General features: G+C 39.5%; 1 protein-coding gene across 4 annotated transcripts; it reads left to right on the top strand.

The window, feature by feature from the left end:
* The first annotated feature begins 619 nt into the window (after positions 1–619).
* LOC102081343 (sodium channel subunit beta-3) lies at positions 620–10,788 on the top strand. Of its 4 annotated transcripts, XM_005464697.4 has the most exons (5): positions 1,905–2,044; positions 2,323–2,361; positions 6,926–7,273; positions 8,583–8,627; positions 9,664–10,788. In XM_005464697.4, exons 1-5 carry the CDS (start codon positions 1,987–1,989, stop codon positions 9,756–9,758), a joined length of 585 nt encoding a protein of 194 aa, XP_005464754.1. In that variant the 5' UTR covers positions 1,905–1,986; the 3' UTR covers positions 9,759–10,788. The 4 variants fall into 4 exon arrangements, with proteins under 4 accessions (XP_005464755.1, XP_005464753.1, XP_005464754.1 ...); XM_005464698.4 differs by lacking the exon at positions 1,905–2,044 and adding an exon at positions 620–806 and having other exon boundaries at positions 8,583–10,707; XM_005464695.4 differs by having other exon boundaries at positions 1,906–2,044; positions 8,583–10,711.
* Positions 10,789–16,364: the final 5,576 nt, after the last annotated feature.

Consider the following 16,364-nt stretch of genomic DNA (forward strand, 5'->3'; position numbering starts at 1 on the left):
GTAAGTTTCAGGTTTCAAGCTGAAATATGAATCACAGAGTTTATTAAAGTGATGAATGAGAAAGAATGAAACATGTCAAAGCTGTGGGCACCTGAATATTATTATTTTTAAACCTTCATAAAATTTGTTTTAGTGTTTGTCGCTTAGTCTTTGAGGAAATTATCATGACCTGAATGAACCAACCTCAACATGTAAAATGTAGGACATTTATGTAAGCTGTTATTCTGGCCTGTATATGATTTGCACCATATAACAAAATTTAAACTTTCAGTTATTTGATTAACTTCTTATGCACAGAAATGCAGCTTTGCTACACAAACAACACAGAACTGACAGCTGTGAGAGCAGACTTTTATATATCTTTCTTGTGTAAATGGAAATTTGTCTGTGTTGTTGTGCAAATTCTTACGCTATTGTGTATTTGACACACATGGAGAGATTTTTTTTCTTTTTTAATTTACTCGCCGGTGCACTGTTACGCCCTAACTACAGGATGCCCTTTCGGGATTTAACTTGTTGAACGTGTCAGTGTGTTAATAAAGTTAACTTGAAAAAAAGCGATGCGGAAGAAAAGTGTCGGACATGCGCTGCTGTGCTGCAGCCATGCTTCATTCAAAGTGCCACCTGATCGAAACCAATGACAGCCCTGCTGTCACTCAGCGAGAATTGTGAGACTGGGAGGATTTAAACGCCGTGTTTTGCTTTTCATTCCTTTTTTCCCTCGTGGACGTCCGTGTGACGGTCGCCCGCACACATGAATGCAAAGGGGGGCGGTTTTACCTCAGGAAGCCAAAGACGGTGACCAGGTGAGTTCATGTCATTCTTGGATTCGACGACTTTTCACTCCCTTTTCTTTCTCTACCCGCACACATGTGGAACAGGTTGTTGTTAAATGCAGACTTTAAACGTGAGCACTTAGAAAGCAAGCGGAAGGTGTCCTCTGACGTCTTCGTGTATCCTGGGTTAGAATGAGCGCTTTTCCCTTGATGTCCCTGAATGCATCAACGTGCAGAGTCTGAGGCATTTCGACAGATTTTGAGTTTCCTGGTTGTAAAACTACTGCTGAAAAGAGTTTATTACAGTTAGTTCATCTTGCGCAGTGTTAGTTAAACATTTCGATCATTATGAGTAAGAATTAAACCTGCTGTGACCGCTGACGGACACTAGAGGGCAGTCAGTCATTTCGCATTTACAGAAATACACAGGTTGAAACCAAATATTATTTCTCCAGCATCTATAGTGGAATAATAGAAACAAAACAAAAAGCAAAAAGAATATATAATAAACACTAATAAACAATATAAACACTTCCTGGATGATCTTTCTTCCTCTAGGCGACAAAAAAAACAGGGGAGAGAGATCAGGGCAGTGTTGCGGTGTGTAGGAGGATATAGCGGGGTGCTGACGATGAGAGAGATGGTTGAGGTTAACAGCTGACACTGACAATATGGTGCAATATGTTTTTGTGGTTGAAATCATCAGTAAACAAACAGCTCCCCGCCCTGCCGCTAGCGTGTGATCTAAGGCGAGGTAAACAGTGTGTGCAGCTTCAGAGCTAAACCCCGCTGAGACAGCTGATGCAGGTTTCCAGCCCACGTCTCCGTGAACCTTACAGTGTGCGCGCTGTGGGTTCGGCCAAATGATGAATAACACAGTCCGGTTCTGTTGGGCTACAGTGAGAAGTTAGACATAGACATAAAATAGATCAGCACAGTTTTTATAGTTAGATGTAACTGATGTACGAAGTGATTATAAATTTCCACTCTACAAAGACAGCAGCAGCAACAACAACAACAACAACAACAACAACAACAACACAGTGTGATCACAGTCACACAGAGATATTGTGAAGACTGTGCAGTGTAAAACGCAGGGGCGTGTCCTTAAACACAGCAGACCACACCTTCACTCAGACTCCTTGGCAAATGTACACACATCCAGTTTCCAGCAACTTCAGGGGGGTCGGTTGTGAGTTGTTCTGCAGAAATGTCTCACATTCTTCTTCTTCTTCTTCTTCTGACTTTCGAGACAGCGGCATTAGAAGGTGAGTAGCTAAACAAACAGAGGAGTTGGCAGTCTGCCAAACGCTGTGACGCAAGATTTTTAGGGAATTTTTTTTTAACAGCTGTTCAGATGTAATCATTAATAGCAGCGTGTTTGCAGCGAGCAGCCACCTGAAATCGTAATTGTGGTCCATCTGATGGTAAATAAAATCAAATGTGAGCAAGATAATAAATATATCTTTGAGATTCACTGCTGCTCTTTAAATCTGCAGATTTGCAGTGAAACAAAAGTGAAACTGCGGTTTCTTTCTTGATATAGGCAGAGTGTTGCATCAAAGGGACGAGTTTGAAGTGATGGGTGAGTGAGATTGAATGCATTGCCTGCAGGCATGAATATTGTTAAGTAAATGAAAGGCGTTTCCTGTCCATTTGTTATCATCAGAGCTGGTGTTCCAGCTTAACTGGTTTGTTCCACTCTCCGTGTTCCACTTCGAGAGGATGATATTTTTTGCATTTAAACAAATGGTGGCAAAACTATATTACTGAGGTACCAATCGGATAGATGTGTGTCAGGAAATCTGTTTATTTCAAAAGCAAACAGCCCAGATTCTCATTAAAGCAACAGATTTGCTTATAAAGTGCTCTGTAGTCATCTCAGTGTACATTGCTCTTCTTTTAAATCCTGTTTGTTTGCTTATCTTGTGCAGAAGATTACGATGACATCATGTTATATCGAGCAGCAGCTGAGCACATTAAACTTTGACTGTTATTACCGGTTAACTTGGGTGTTTCCTAAATCAGCAGATGTTAAACAGCTGACAGGTCAACAGGATATATGCAGGTAAACTCAAAGGTCTATTGAGCTGATCTATGGTGTTGTGAGGAAAACACTGGCTCGTCAAAAGTTTATTATTATTTTTTAATTAAAATAATTTCATTGTTGTTGGGAGATAATACTGGTACACATTTCTAGGAGCTGGAGCTGGCGATTGTTTTTTTTGCTGAGGTCTTGTCAAATCACATAACACACTGACAGACAGATGAACACTCAGTGAAAATGATAAATCTGCGGATCCAACATCTGGAACACTGAGAGTCGAATAAGTAAACAAATCTAACCAGTTAACATAAGAACCAGTTTACCTGGAATACCAGCACGAGGTGTTGAGTGGCTTTAAGCAGAGGTTGATTTGGACTGCATGCTTCCATCACCTACCACCCACCTCAGCACCACCAATACTTATATATTGTCCATATTTGATCTTTTGCACATTGCACATCTAAAACATCAGTTATTGATGTCCTACTGCAGCGGTGGGGAACTCCAAGCCTTAAGGGCCGGTGTCCTGCAGGTTTTAGATCTCACCCTGGATCAATACACCTGAGTCAAATGATTAGTTCATTAGCAGGCCTCTGGAGAACTTCAAGACATCTTGAGGAGCTAAATCAGTCATTTAAATCAGCTGTGCTGGATCAAGGACACATCTAAAACCTCAAGGCCACCCTTGAGGCCTGGAGTTCCCCTGCCTCTATTTTACTGGAACTGAAAGGGAAGAAAAAGACAGGAAACAGTAAACATTGCATTTACAAAGCAAATAAATAACACGCCTTAACCCAGAGCAGCAGAGTTCAGTATCTGGGTTACACCCATTCAAAAACTTGCCAAATCTTCTCTCGCAACGCCAAACAGACTATTCTTCTTTTGAATTTAATTTTAAGAGTCTGGTCCACGTGCTGACAATCGGGTGTCTGATTGGCTCCTTATTAGCAGCACCTGTGAGCATGGACCCTCTTGCAGCGCTCAGTTGGCGTCTGCTCCTAGCAGGGGTGACAAGAGGAAGACAGTTCATATATAGCTAATGTATCTGTGAATAATAAGGAGATCTTTTTCCACAATGGTCTGGAAATGACTCCTTGTTGAAAGGACTCATCATGGGTGGTTGTTGCTGGTGTTCCACAATATTCCCACAGAGCTCCTGGAGAATAGCTGATGGAACAAGATTATTTTATTTTATAAGCTTATTTATAGCTTTTAACTCTAAGACCTCAGAGGAAATCTTTAAAAAAGACACCCAAACCACAAAATGACAAGCTGACTGAGGTATAACACAGGTGGAATATAACTGGAATACAGCTAAAATGATAATGTACAGTTGCACTTTTAAGAAAGCTCATTTTGAAATATATTGCTACAAATGGATAGGATTCAGCCTGACACAAGGATCAAAGGATCTGCTGTTAATGACTACCATAGCCCATTACTTCAGAAAACTGTAGTTACGTTTATCATAGAAAACGTTGCCTAATTAGTAACAAGGTGTCTTTACAGCACGATTTACTACAATAATACAATAATACCATAGTTTTACAATAGTGTATATCTAAGATGGTCGAGGTTATCATGGAATGCGATTCAAATATAAAGGCCACATATGTTCAGACTGTTAACTAGAGAGCTGACTGGTTCTACATACATGACCTAAACTCACAGCACACCTTTAAAGGCTGGTTTCATTTTTCATTTTAACTAGCGTGACTGTAGCTAGATTATGATAAGATACTGTGAGTCACGTCTTGCTGCTTTTGTTTTGTTTTTTTAATTTATTTTTCTCCCTCTGACAGATAAATCCTTTTGGTGCATATTTGTTGCAAGTAGAACAACACAGAAATCATTATACCAGTAGTTTTAAGTTGTCATATTGTTAACATATTTACCTAAATATTTTAGTATGTCTGGTGATTACTGATATATCACAGGCACAAAAAGTATTTATCAGTTTTTTTGCCTCCCGGTGGTGTAACGCCTTTGTTTTCTGCACTGTGTTGCGAGCACTAGGGAAGGTAATCGATGTAGCAATGATGTTACTACATTTTCATAATGTATAAAGAAATCTTACCAGTGTGATGGCAGGCTGTCTTGTGATTGTGCACTCAGATGGCCATTTCTGCATGAAATCAGAAAATGACCTAATATGTTACAAAACTATCGCATGTTATTGTATTTAGCAATGTAGCTTCCAGACATATAGGTTTATAGATGTTGTTCATATCAGTGTAATTTGATGTTGCCTTTGAAATCTCCAAAAGTTGATTCTGTTCATCTGGACGTAGCGTTTTGTGGGAGAAACGTTTCGTCACTCATCCAAGTGACTTCTTCCGTTCAGCTGACTGCAGGTTTCCCCAAACCTTATAATCAGTACATTTGCATAATGACTGAAACCAGCCCACTGAAGGAACAATGGGCTGTGAGGTCAGTTCCTTAATCTTAATTATGCAAATTCTCATGACCATTGATCAACAACCACTGATCAATGGCCATGAGTACCATTCACAGAGAGTTGGGGAATGGCTGCAATCACAGCATTGTAAGATGGCCAGGACTCTGCAGTCTATTTACACCTACAGGCCAGTGGACACTCTTTCAACGATGAGGATGTACACATCCTGGACAGGGAGGAACGCTGGTTTGAGCGCGGAGTCAAGGAGGCCATTTACGTGAAAAGGGAAAGACCATCTCTGAATCGAGGAGGGGGCCTAAGGGTACATCTGTCACCATCTTACAATGCTGTGATTGCAGCCATTCCCCAACTCTCTGTGAATGGTACTCATGGCCATTGATCATCACTGAGTGTGCCACACGAAACACACTTTGCAACCTGCTCTTTAATCCCTTTAATCCCCGCTTTTTCTCTTGCTTTGTACACGTTCATCATGTTTGTTCCTGCTCTCTTACTTTTTAGATTTTATACTTGCCCAGTTTGTGCGGCACACCCACAATTTCATTGTACATGTACAATGACAGGAGAGGGCTTTTCTATTCTATTCTATTCGGTTTTTATTAACAAATCTTTAAGGTTATACAAATGTTACAATGGGAATTTCTGGGAAAACACTTCCTGAGAATTCAAGGGCATCACAGCTGTGTCATTGTGGGTTCTTTGTTGTAGTAACAGTCAACATAGTTGAGTGTTTCTTGGAAACTGCGCTAGGAAGAAAATGTGCAAATTTTTAAAAAAGAGAGCCACAAAGTCTGACCAATACTTTGTACCATATGATTTGAGTCTGGTGTTCTTAGGGAAGAGATCGTTACTCAAGGTGTTTCTGTTCAGCAGGGAATTTCAAGAAACCTGTTAATCCCTTGAGGGTGATCTTAAATAAGCCAGTCAGACACAAACAAACATCGAGTGTTGTAACCTGAGTCAGGTGTTTTTGTCTCTCCTCTAAAGTTGCGTGCACATGAGCAGGTTATAATCACAGAGGTGGATGAGGTCACTTTGAGCTTGATTCTTTTGTTCTCTTTCGTTGTGCATCTCCTGGAATAAAAAGTAATTCACACAAGCAGGTGACACATGCACATTTATGGAGGACCCTTTTCCCAACAAACAACACAGTAGGCTCATAACAGACTTGAATAGGAACTTGTATTCTGACTCTCCTAACATCTGTATGTGATTTGACTCAACAGTGCATTTTTGTTCTTTGTTTCATGTAAATAAAGCGCAAACCGAGACAGAAAGGTACCGATCCCCATAAATCCTGCATGAAGTCTTGAATACAAGCAGAAGACTCTAACCTACTTCTATCAAGGACATTTGTGACTTTTCATGTTACTTTAAAATACAGCAGAGATGGTGGTGAAAGTGCATCTTCAAGAGATGCACATCTTCTCTAAGGTCCTTGACCTTGTTTTGGATGTATGTCGAGCTGCAGGAATCCATTACTGTAGTCCACTGATGTATTTTAGACTTCTTCAGTGCTTCCTGTCCTGTTCCTGTCAGAAGTCTCTGGATATGCTCATGTACTGGAAAAAAAACCCAACTTTACTTTAGTGGGACTCATACAAGCTCTTCTACACAATATGTCTAAAGCGATGCAGTATGACATGTTATCAATGTTTGCTTTTTTCTTTTGTCTTTGCACAGATATAACAGTGAGGTCTGGACAAGATGTCACTCTTCACTGTCAGAGTCCCAGGGGTGTAAATATCACCCTGTTAGAGTGGAGCATACCTGAGATTAAGACAGATGGATACGTCTTCTTCTACCGAAACCAGCGCTCATATGAAAACTACCAGCATGAGCGTTTTAAAGGCCGAGTGGAGCTGGCAGACCCGTCTATGAAAAACGGAGATGTTTCTGTGACTCTGAAGAACGTCAGCGTCAACGATACAGGAATATATGAGTGTAGGATTAGAACCAGTGATCTCAGCAGCGGTGAGAGAGTCCAGAGTGAGTCCAGGAAGTCCATCAACCTCACAGTCACAGACTCTGGTGAGTTGAGAGGTTCACTTTACTACTTATTCTTCTTCTGACTTGTAGGGACATGCAGACCCAAATTGCAGCCCTTCACTGCACGGCTAAGTACAAAAGAGCTTTTTGTCTCTCTGAACTGTGCCGCTGGCTTTTCGGAAGGAAGCATTATCTGTTCATTCATGGTAAAAACAGAAGACCATGCATGTTAGTTTCCACCATCTGATAAAAGAAAGAGGAGAAAAATCCCCAACCTACGTCACTGGAAAGGATTTGATAATATCTTAGTCTTCTTTGGATGGGCTCTGAATTTAGCGCAGACTTCGATGTTTATGAAATCTTCACTGCAGACTGCAGTGATCTTATTTTCTGTTTCTACTGTGGTCTGAGATATAATGATACATCCTGCAGTGACAGGTGGTGACATATCTGATCTGACGCAGTTGTTTATTGTGTTTTATTGTTTTATTTTTATTCAGACATCTGCTATTGCTCTTTTTTTCCATGCTCTGTGTGACATTATTATACCACCTGAGTGCATTTTACATGTTTGAAGTCCACAGACTAACCTGGACTGTCTCATAGTTCAGAGGTTTGAATGTGGTGGTGCAGTGAAGCAAGAAACAAAGATGGTGCAGGCAGCTGGTTGAAAAGAGTCTGATTTTGAGGCGAGCCGAGACACAGATGACATGAAAAGAGTCCGTGTGAGTTTAAACTGAGTGTAGTGTTGAATAACTGATTTACAAAGTTGTGTACTCATTCTAGTACTTCAGCTTTAGAGTACCTATAGCAGAATAAATTATTATACAGAAAAATGTCCGTGATGTGATTGGATCATAGTTGTTGCAGCATTAATATGTGCTTCCTTTTAATGTATAAGATGGTGATTTTTATTGGGTTATACTTCTGGGTGGGTTTATCTATATTAATCGAGCAATATATCTGTATCAGTACAATTATAACTAAAAAGGTAAAATAATGAACTGAAATTTTAGATTTCTGGGGGTCTAGTGTCACCCTGCACTCTCATCTTTGGGTGCACCCCTGCTTCTTTCCATGGGGAAAATGTATTTTGAATTGTATATTTAAGTTCATATTTAGTTCTGTTGCTTGTTTTTATGCTTTTATTTGAAAGGTGCTTTACTTGATATACATGCAGCAGTTTTAGAGGGAGAAAATAAAAGTGTCAGTCTCTGAAACACGACCGCAGTGATGCTGCTCAGCGTTTATTACTGTTTGCAGTATTTCAAAGTGTAAAAGCAGAAATACTGTCAGCATACCTGAGTCCTCACACCTGTTTTTGTTTTTTGTTTTTGTTTTTTCTCTGCAGGAAGCGAGGATGAACACGACAAGAAGACATTATTTTTAGCTATAGGTATTGTTGTTTTTGTAATTGTTGTTTTTGTAAGTTTTCTTGTTATTCTTAGTGCTGCTGTATGTGTGCACAGAAAAAAGAAATCATCAAAATACAGGGAACATGAACATTATAAACATCCACCTGAAAAAGAGCTGATCTGAAATGTATCAGACGATGTGTAAAACATTATTTTCTGACCCTGTTGGCAAGCAGACAGCATAAACAAAGGTTCTGTTGACAGCGCTCCCCTCACAGCAACAAGGGTTCAATGCACCGCTCCTCTGATCTTAGGTCACATTCGGGAGTCATGTTCTCCTATCAATCATTAAAAGTAACATTAGGTCAATGCTGTGGCCGCAACAAGCTTTATAATGACTTCAAGTCCGTTTTTATTTCGTTTCCTTTTTTTCTTTTAAGCTGTAACTTTATTCTGTGCAGTTTTCTGCAGAGCTTGATTTTACTGTGAGAACAGGCGGCAGGTGGAGGACAGCAGGTGAGCGTAGTGGAGCTTTTAGCAGGTAGAGAGGTGGAGGAGACGGATGTAGAGTAAAGTTCAGACAATGCATTAAAATGGGGCCACAGTAGCACGGTTAGCAGGGTCTCACAGCTAAGTAAGCACTTTATTAACTTCTGTAAGCTTTTATTTTGCACTTTTAAACAGTTTATTTTACTTACTGCTATTTGTGGCAACTGCAGCCAATCAGCCACCTTCCTTCTTTCTGCCCATTGCCTCCATTAGATCAAAATAATTCACCAAACACAAGTCAGGTAATATAATCTAATATGTGATTATAGTATAACCATAATATTTATTTATTTTTAAACATACAAACCATTATCTTAATGGTTTTATTGCGTTATTATATGAGTTGTGCAACGTTCTGAGTTGGATCTGTAAATATCAGAAACCTTATCAGTGATTTAAACTCAGCTGATCTCACATTCAGATCTCCACCTCGGGCGTCGCCGTTTTAAGACTTCCCGTCATGTCCACTTAAATTTGTTCCTCTGCACAAGTTGCAAGGTTGATGTTTCCATTGACTTTCATTTTCAGGAGTTCACTCAAACATTAATCTGGTGAATAGGAAGGATTTTCAATCTGAAGACTTTTTAACACAATCGGAGTCAGTTGGTGCGTCCAGCCCCTGACAGTTCGGCTCGTTTCCTGTCCTGATGCCTCAGGATCTCACCCTTTCTCCTGATCTGCATCCTCGCCTGTTGTGCTGCCTTCAGGCGTTGAAACTCATCAGAAAACTGCTCAGTCATGATGTTCAAGTTAGTTTTAAATACAATTTGTTTGCTGTTTGCCGTTTGAGGTTTGTGGTGATGCTGCAGAGGTCAGACAGGGACTTCCTCTGAGCTCTAAAAGCAGCAGCGGCTCTGAAAACAGTCCAGAGGTTTCTGATTTTTATCGATCTCTTCTCAGAACTTTTCAGAATTTATGTCTTTATTTATCTGATGTACTCAATATGTTAATATTTCACTTTTTGTTTTTTGTTTTGTTAGTCCCCACTGATCTTCTTTAGTTTGTCAGTTCAAATGTTGTGGATCCTTACTGATATCCAGTCTGACTCTGACAGAGTGATAAGCCAAGTTCATTGTAAATATCCACTGTCAAAAAAAAGAATAAAATCGATATTTGAAGCTCAAAAGGGACAGTGCAATGTGTAAAAGGAAAGTGGAAGAAGATGGACGGATGTTCAAAATTAAAACCTGAAAACTGAAAGTGAGCAGGATGAGCGCTCATATCAGGAGTCAGCAGGAGGAACGAGGTATGAAACTCGTGGAGAGAAATGAGGCCTCCCTCCATGTTTAGCTGTTGTTTGTATATTTTGTGTCCAGCATCAGTAAGTGGATCACTTGGCTCAAATTAGTAAATAATACATACAGAAAATGTGTGTTCATATGTATGCATGTGTACATGTTCATTTCTCAGCACCATTTTTATATTGAATCTTTGTTTTTTGTGACATATTTGTATTCTATTTATGTTCTTTTGTCTTCTGTTCATTTACCTTATCTGTGTAAGTGTTGTGTTGCTGGCTGGACTGTTGATCTGAACTCATCATAGAAATAAAGTGAGAGCCTCACATCACAACTAACACAGTGAAGGGTTTGTTTGATGTTTTTTTTTCCTCTAGGGGCTTTTTCTCTGATTAAAACAAAAATAGCGGAACTATGTCATTAACTTCAGCCTGTTTACATTTGTGCACTTCCTCTTTCTTCATTTAAGGCTAAGTAATTACAATTCTGCGTGTTTTTAAATACTTTTCTGTAGAAATGAACTTAGTTGAGTCCAAAATTGAAATGAAAAGGAAAAAAAAAAGGAGTTAAATCAGCACAGTCAAGAAGCGGGAAACAGAAAATGTTTGAAGTATTTCCTGTAACGGTGACTAAAATGTTCCTAAATTCCCCCTGATACTGTTTTTGGTATGTAGCAGGAATGGCTGTGGCTCATTTCAGATGCACTCGGGTTATTTCCACTCCTGCTCAGAAGTACACTGTGCTCACAAACACGACACAGTATAAATATTAACCTTCCAGACTTTATCAAGCTTTATTGACTCGACCCTCCAGTCACGTCTGGTTAGCTGACACTGACCTTAAAGACAGTTTAACTTCCAGGGCAAGCAAAGCTTTTAAAAACGTTATTTTGGTCAAAGTCAGCAAATTTTTAAACCACTTGATGTCAGATTTGACTACTGAGTCTGTACATGCAGTTTTTATGTTTTGGGGAGAATGTCCTGTAGATAATTCTTCAAAAATAACTACCAAAACAGCGTTTCGTGATGGCTGACGAGTGCAGCTGTGGTGTCAGAGATAAGTCCATCTTGTGGAGATAACAGCTTAGTTTCACTATGTCGTGTTCAAAAGATCACGACTTCCAGCACCTTCAACACTCCCTCACATCCAGACCTTAAAGGATCCATTAAGATCTGTTTTTGTCTTTTTCTTTCACAGGAACTGCTATTCTGTCTCTGTCATAATAATGTCACACTGGAAGTGAGGAATCTGCAGCGTCTGTTACTCATGAGTGCACTTTGCTTCCAAAATAAAAAAAAAAAAAAAAAAAACAGCTGATCGTCAGTCACATTGGTTTAATCAGTCAGAAGCCACGAGTTCATGAACTTTGTCATGAATGCCAATAAAGATAAATCCTGTTGAGTAAAAGCTTATCTCATACTGGAAGTCAGACCTCCGTATATTTCCTCATATTTTTACCGATTACAGGTTTTCTGAACCCGCAGAGAGAATGGGAATGGCGTTCGTCTGATGATACAAACTGTTGACTTGCTCCATAGTGGCGACATGTATCACAGTGACCTGTGGATAGACATTTGATAGACAGTCACCATGGGGACTGATGTAACTGATCCACTGTGACTTTCACTTCCAGAAAATGAAACAGGTCAGAAGATGACTTCTCTGAGCACAGCCTGTAAATAAATGACTCAGCACAACACAAACACAACTGGTCAAAATGTTCATTTCAGTAATGTTCTTTGCTGTGGATGTTTCCTGCTTGTCTGAAACAGCCACGTAAAAACGAACAACTGCACATCCCCCCACAATCAGATCATCAGATTGTTGCTGTAGTTTCTTTTCTGCTGGTCACCACTTTGCCTGTGTGTAATTCTGTGAACAGGATGTGGTCAGACTTAATAATAAGACTAAAGCTGCGGACACTGTGTGTGTGCGTGTGTGGGCAGGAGAACAGGTGTGTGTCAGCACTGCTTCTGTAAGCTGGCTGATCTCTGTCCTGTGTTTTTTCTGCATCTTCATCTCTACAGTTGTTAATTCCTGACTAGAAGAACATCTGGAAGCCACTGAACATCTGTTTCTCCCCCCTGAGCTTTAAAATATGAGCAAAACAGAAACAGGCCTTCAAGTGAGGAGCAGTGGCGGTTGAATGGCTGCGATTATTATCAGGTGTTAATGACATGAAAAGAGATGTGCTGCCACCTGTTGGCTGTAGTTTGTCACTGAAGCTGTGGTGACATTACATTAGATTATATTCTGTTATTCTCATGAATGATTTCACTTTAAAACATATTCTACAAAAAATGGTTTGTGAATGACAGAAATAAATAATACTAACATCTACTCTTGGGGGCTTTATTTTGCACACTGTTACACTTGACCTCATAAAATTCAGCAGACAGATGTCGCAGTTGTGCCAGACGTCATATTTCATTGTGGTGTGTGTGTTTGGCATCACAGGGCCACCGTACATTGATCTTAAATGACATTTCTCATTTTAAATTTTTCTCAGTGAATCCATTCTTGCCTTGAAGGTGAGTTAAACGTTGGTTTACATGTTGTTGTATTAGAGGAGCAGACTGAGCTTTAAGAGCCAAACAGCTTTTATCTTTGAGTCTAAGTTCTGGTTCAAGAAGGTTTATATTTAGAGTTTATCAAAAGTCAGCACATAACTGAGAGGCAGTCTCAAGTCTTTCTTAGCCAAGTTCAAGTAAACAGATCAGATTGTCATTACTGAATGCTCTAATAATGAATAATGTACCTGGTAAACACTGAAAACAGGTCCACCAGACCTGAACAGCACACAAGAGTTAACTGTTTCAGACAGAACAGGTACACATAGGAATGTTTTTGTTTTTTTAATTCTTCTTGTTTAAGCTCATTAGTTGGAAACAATTTCCCAACATGCTCTAAACTCTGTTTCATGTGTTGTTTCAGACCTACTGTTGATATGCTTCTTTAAAATAGTAGGCACAGTAGTTATGCTAAGTACTGCTAGCAGTCCAACAATCAACCAACAATAAGGGTTAAATATGACGCTTCATAACTAAAGACTGTCACGCAGTGGAAATTTGTGTTTTATCAATATGTGTATTGGTACATAGTGTTGATTTTATTTGCATGATTTTATTGTGATATTTATATTATGTATTTTAGTGTTGTTGCACAATATTCTTCTAATCCACTGTGGACTAAGCAGACAATTGTAGGCACCTGGGAGGTGGGGGCGTTCCCTGAGGTGGCCTATCAGCCGCCAGACTGACCTGTTAAAGGGGATAGTGAGCGCAGACAAGAGGAGCGACGCACAAAAGGTGGAGAGGAGAAAAAGAAACGCATGTAAGCCCGCACATGTGTTGAAGGACCTGCTGCCAGACTGTGGGGTGCCACGAATCATGCTGCTAGTGATGGCCAAATGAATCTGCAATTATCACTGCTCACGCCACAGAGTGGAGTTCTCTCTGATATTGGGCCACCGTTGCGTTGCTTTGAACATGTAATTTTTTTTCCCTCGATTGGGGGGCTGAAAAAATTGTAATGCTTATTTGCTCAATACATTTTGATCAATAACGTTTCCTTATGTAAACATGCACCATGGTGTGGCCTTTCTTTGCTTATGACTCCTTGATGTTGGTAAATACAATAAGTGAGCAATATATATAATATACATATGATAATGTACAGCACATTATGGAATATGCTCCTGCTATGAAGTCCTGCCTCCATCTACTTGTGCATTTAATCACTGGACAGCTGGTATGTTCATACAAACTATTAGATTAGGCCAATTGTCCTATACATATTTTGACCTAGGGGTAGGATTGATTGTGAACTGGAAAGGGAAAATGCTTAGGAGGCTGAGTAGGGAACACCGGGGATAGTTGTAACGTGGGTCAGTTGTAACACTTCCAATTTCTCCAATCAGGGCTAAGTTTCAAATGATGTGATTCATCCTGTACATGCCCAATTCAGTTCTGCTATCACATGTGAAAAATCAGCACATTTTGTCAAACACAGACAATTTAACACGAAAAAAAGTAATTTGTATGCCAAAAAGTAAGTTTTTCTACTTTATTTCAATTTCTAATAGCATTATCTGCTTTGCAGTTAAACTCATCAAACTTAAATTATGTTATTTGTATGTCTATGGGGATATATTCTGTGTAGGTCTTTAGTGCTAATGTTTTAGCCGTTGGCTGTAATGTTTGCTCATGGCTATAGGAGTCTGGGTCAGTTGTAACAGCAACAGTCTGGGTTAGTTGTAACAATAATGCAGATGTAACAACTTACCACACTATTACTTTAACTTATATTAAACAAGTTGGGGCAACGACATCAGCAGAGAGAGGTTCACTGGTCGCCTTTGTATACGCGGTTAATGCCATTGGCAACACAATTCCTCCACTGTTTGTGTTCCCACACATACATTATGCAGACCACTGTGTCAGAGATGGACCAGTAGGAAGTACTGGTAGTGGAAATAAATCAGGATGGGTGCAAGAAACAGATTTCCTCATCTTTCTGAAGCACTTTGCAAACCACACCAAGGTAAGCCATGATAAAAAGTAATGGAATTGCGATGCTGGTGAACAACTACATTTTATATATATATACATATATATCTATCTATATATATATACATATCTATATATATCTATCTATATATATATGTATATTAGGGGTGCAACGATAAACAAAATTCACGGTTTGGTTCGGTTCGATACTTTGGTGTCACGGTTCGATATTTTTTCGATACAAAAAAATGTTCATGCCTTTTTAATTTGCCATTTATTAAAATAATGAATATATATATTTAACTCACAAGTACAGTTTTTCAATTTAATGTTGCTGAAACAACAAAATAATAAAAAAATAAATAAATCTATCTGATCGAGAAATCACTCATCTTTGGAAAAGAGAGTTTATTACAGAGAAATGGCTCTTTCCAAAATAAAAGCTATACTATACGCTTCTTCTGGGCTATATTCTCTCTCTTTTTTTTTTTAACCTGTCCCGTTTGGTTCTTTTGCCATCAGAATTATTGTCTAAAGGCGAAGAAAGATGCCCAACGGATTTACTTTACCAAATGGACCATCCCAGCCTTGCCGTAATGGTCCATCTGATTAACTTTTTATTGTTTATTTTATTTTCACTTGCTGAATATGGGACAGACTTGACTGGTGGAAAGAAAGGGGAGAAAGAAAGAGGGAAAGAAAAAAAAAAGAAAAAAAAGAAAAAAAAACCTGAGAAGAGGGACGGGGAAAAAGGGCAAAAAACAAAGACCAACAGAATAAGCAGACAAAAAAAAAATAAAAAATACATATCGATCACCTGGATCACCTGTTGAGAAAGAAAAAAGAAAGCAAGCAGAAGAAGACAAGAGTAATAAACAAGATCACAATGATATATGGGAATATGACAGTAAATACTAAATATTAAACATTATGGTGCAACATGTGAGATCGACAGCGCACAGTGTGCTTTGAGGTAGGAGCTCAAAAGGGTGTAGTTTGTGTGTGTGATCACCCGTGTGTACACCTGGGCTATATTCTCAGCAGCATATTAAACATATCAGGTCCCCATAAGGAGAATCATGTGCTGACGGCTGTCTAAATGACTCGGGTAAAGTTTGTAGCATGCGTGCTTGTTGTTTTTGTCTGCTTCCACTTGTCTTTGCACTAGGATGATGTCGGCGTAAATGCGCAGTCATATTCGTTGTGTTCCCACTAGTGCTGTCAGCGTTAATCTCGTTAAAATGACATTAACGCCATAACGCCGCAAATCTCCGTTAACGAGTTACCACGGATCGCCCCGTGCGTGGGGCTGGATGGCGTCAACACGTTAACAAGCTAACTGCGCTAACGCACTAGTTCCCACAAATTGAGCATTGCATGGCACATCCGACATACTGTTTTACTTTTGTTCATGACGCATCAGGGTCATGCTTCACATGAAAACCAAGATAGTTCCAAACACCAGATCTGAATGAAGGTGGGG

The sequence above is a fragment of the Oreochromis niloticus genome, linkage group LG3, assembly GCF_001858045.2.
Source record: "Oreochromis niloticus isolate F11D_XX linkage group LG3, O_niloticus_UMD_NMBU, whole genome shotgun sequence".
Taxonomy (NCBI): domain Eukaryota; kingdom Metazoa; phylum Chordata; class Actinopteri; order Cichliformes; family Cichlidae; genus Oreochromis; species Oreochromis niloticus.

Excerpts from the sequence above, each read along its gene's own strand:
- LOC102081343 (XM_005464695.4), top strand. The coding sequence starts at position 1,987 with ATGTCTCACATTCTTCTTCTTCTTCTTCTTCTGACTTTCGAGACAGCG. Across the intron at positions 2,045-2,322 it reads CGAGACAGCGGCATTAGAAG|GCAGAGTGTTGCATCAAAGG; the intron begins GTGAGTAGCTAA and ends TTCTTGATATAG. Across the intron at positions 7,274-8,582 it reads CCTCACAGTCACAGACTCTG|GAAGCGAGGATGAACACGAC; the intron begins GTGAGTTGAGAG and ends TTTTCTCTGCAG.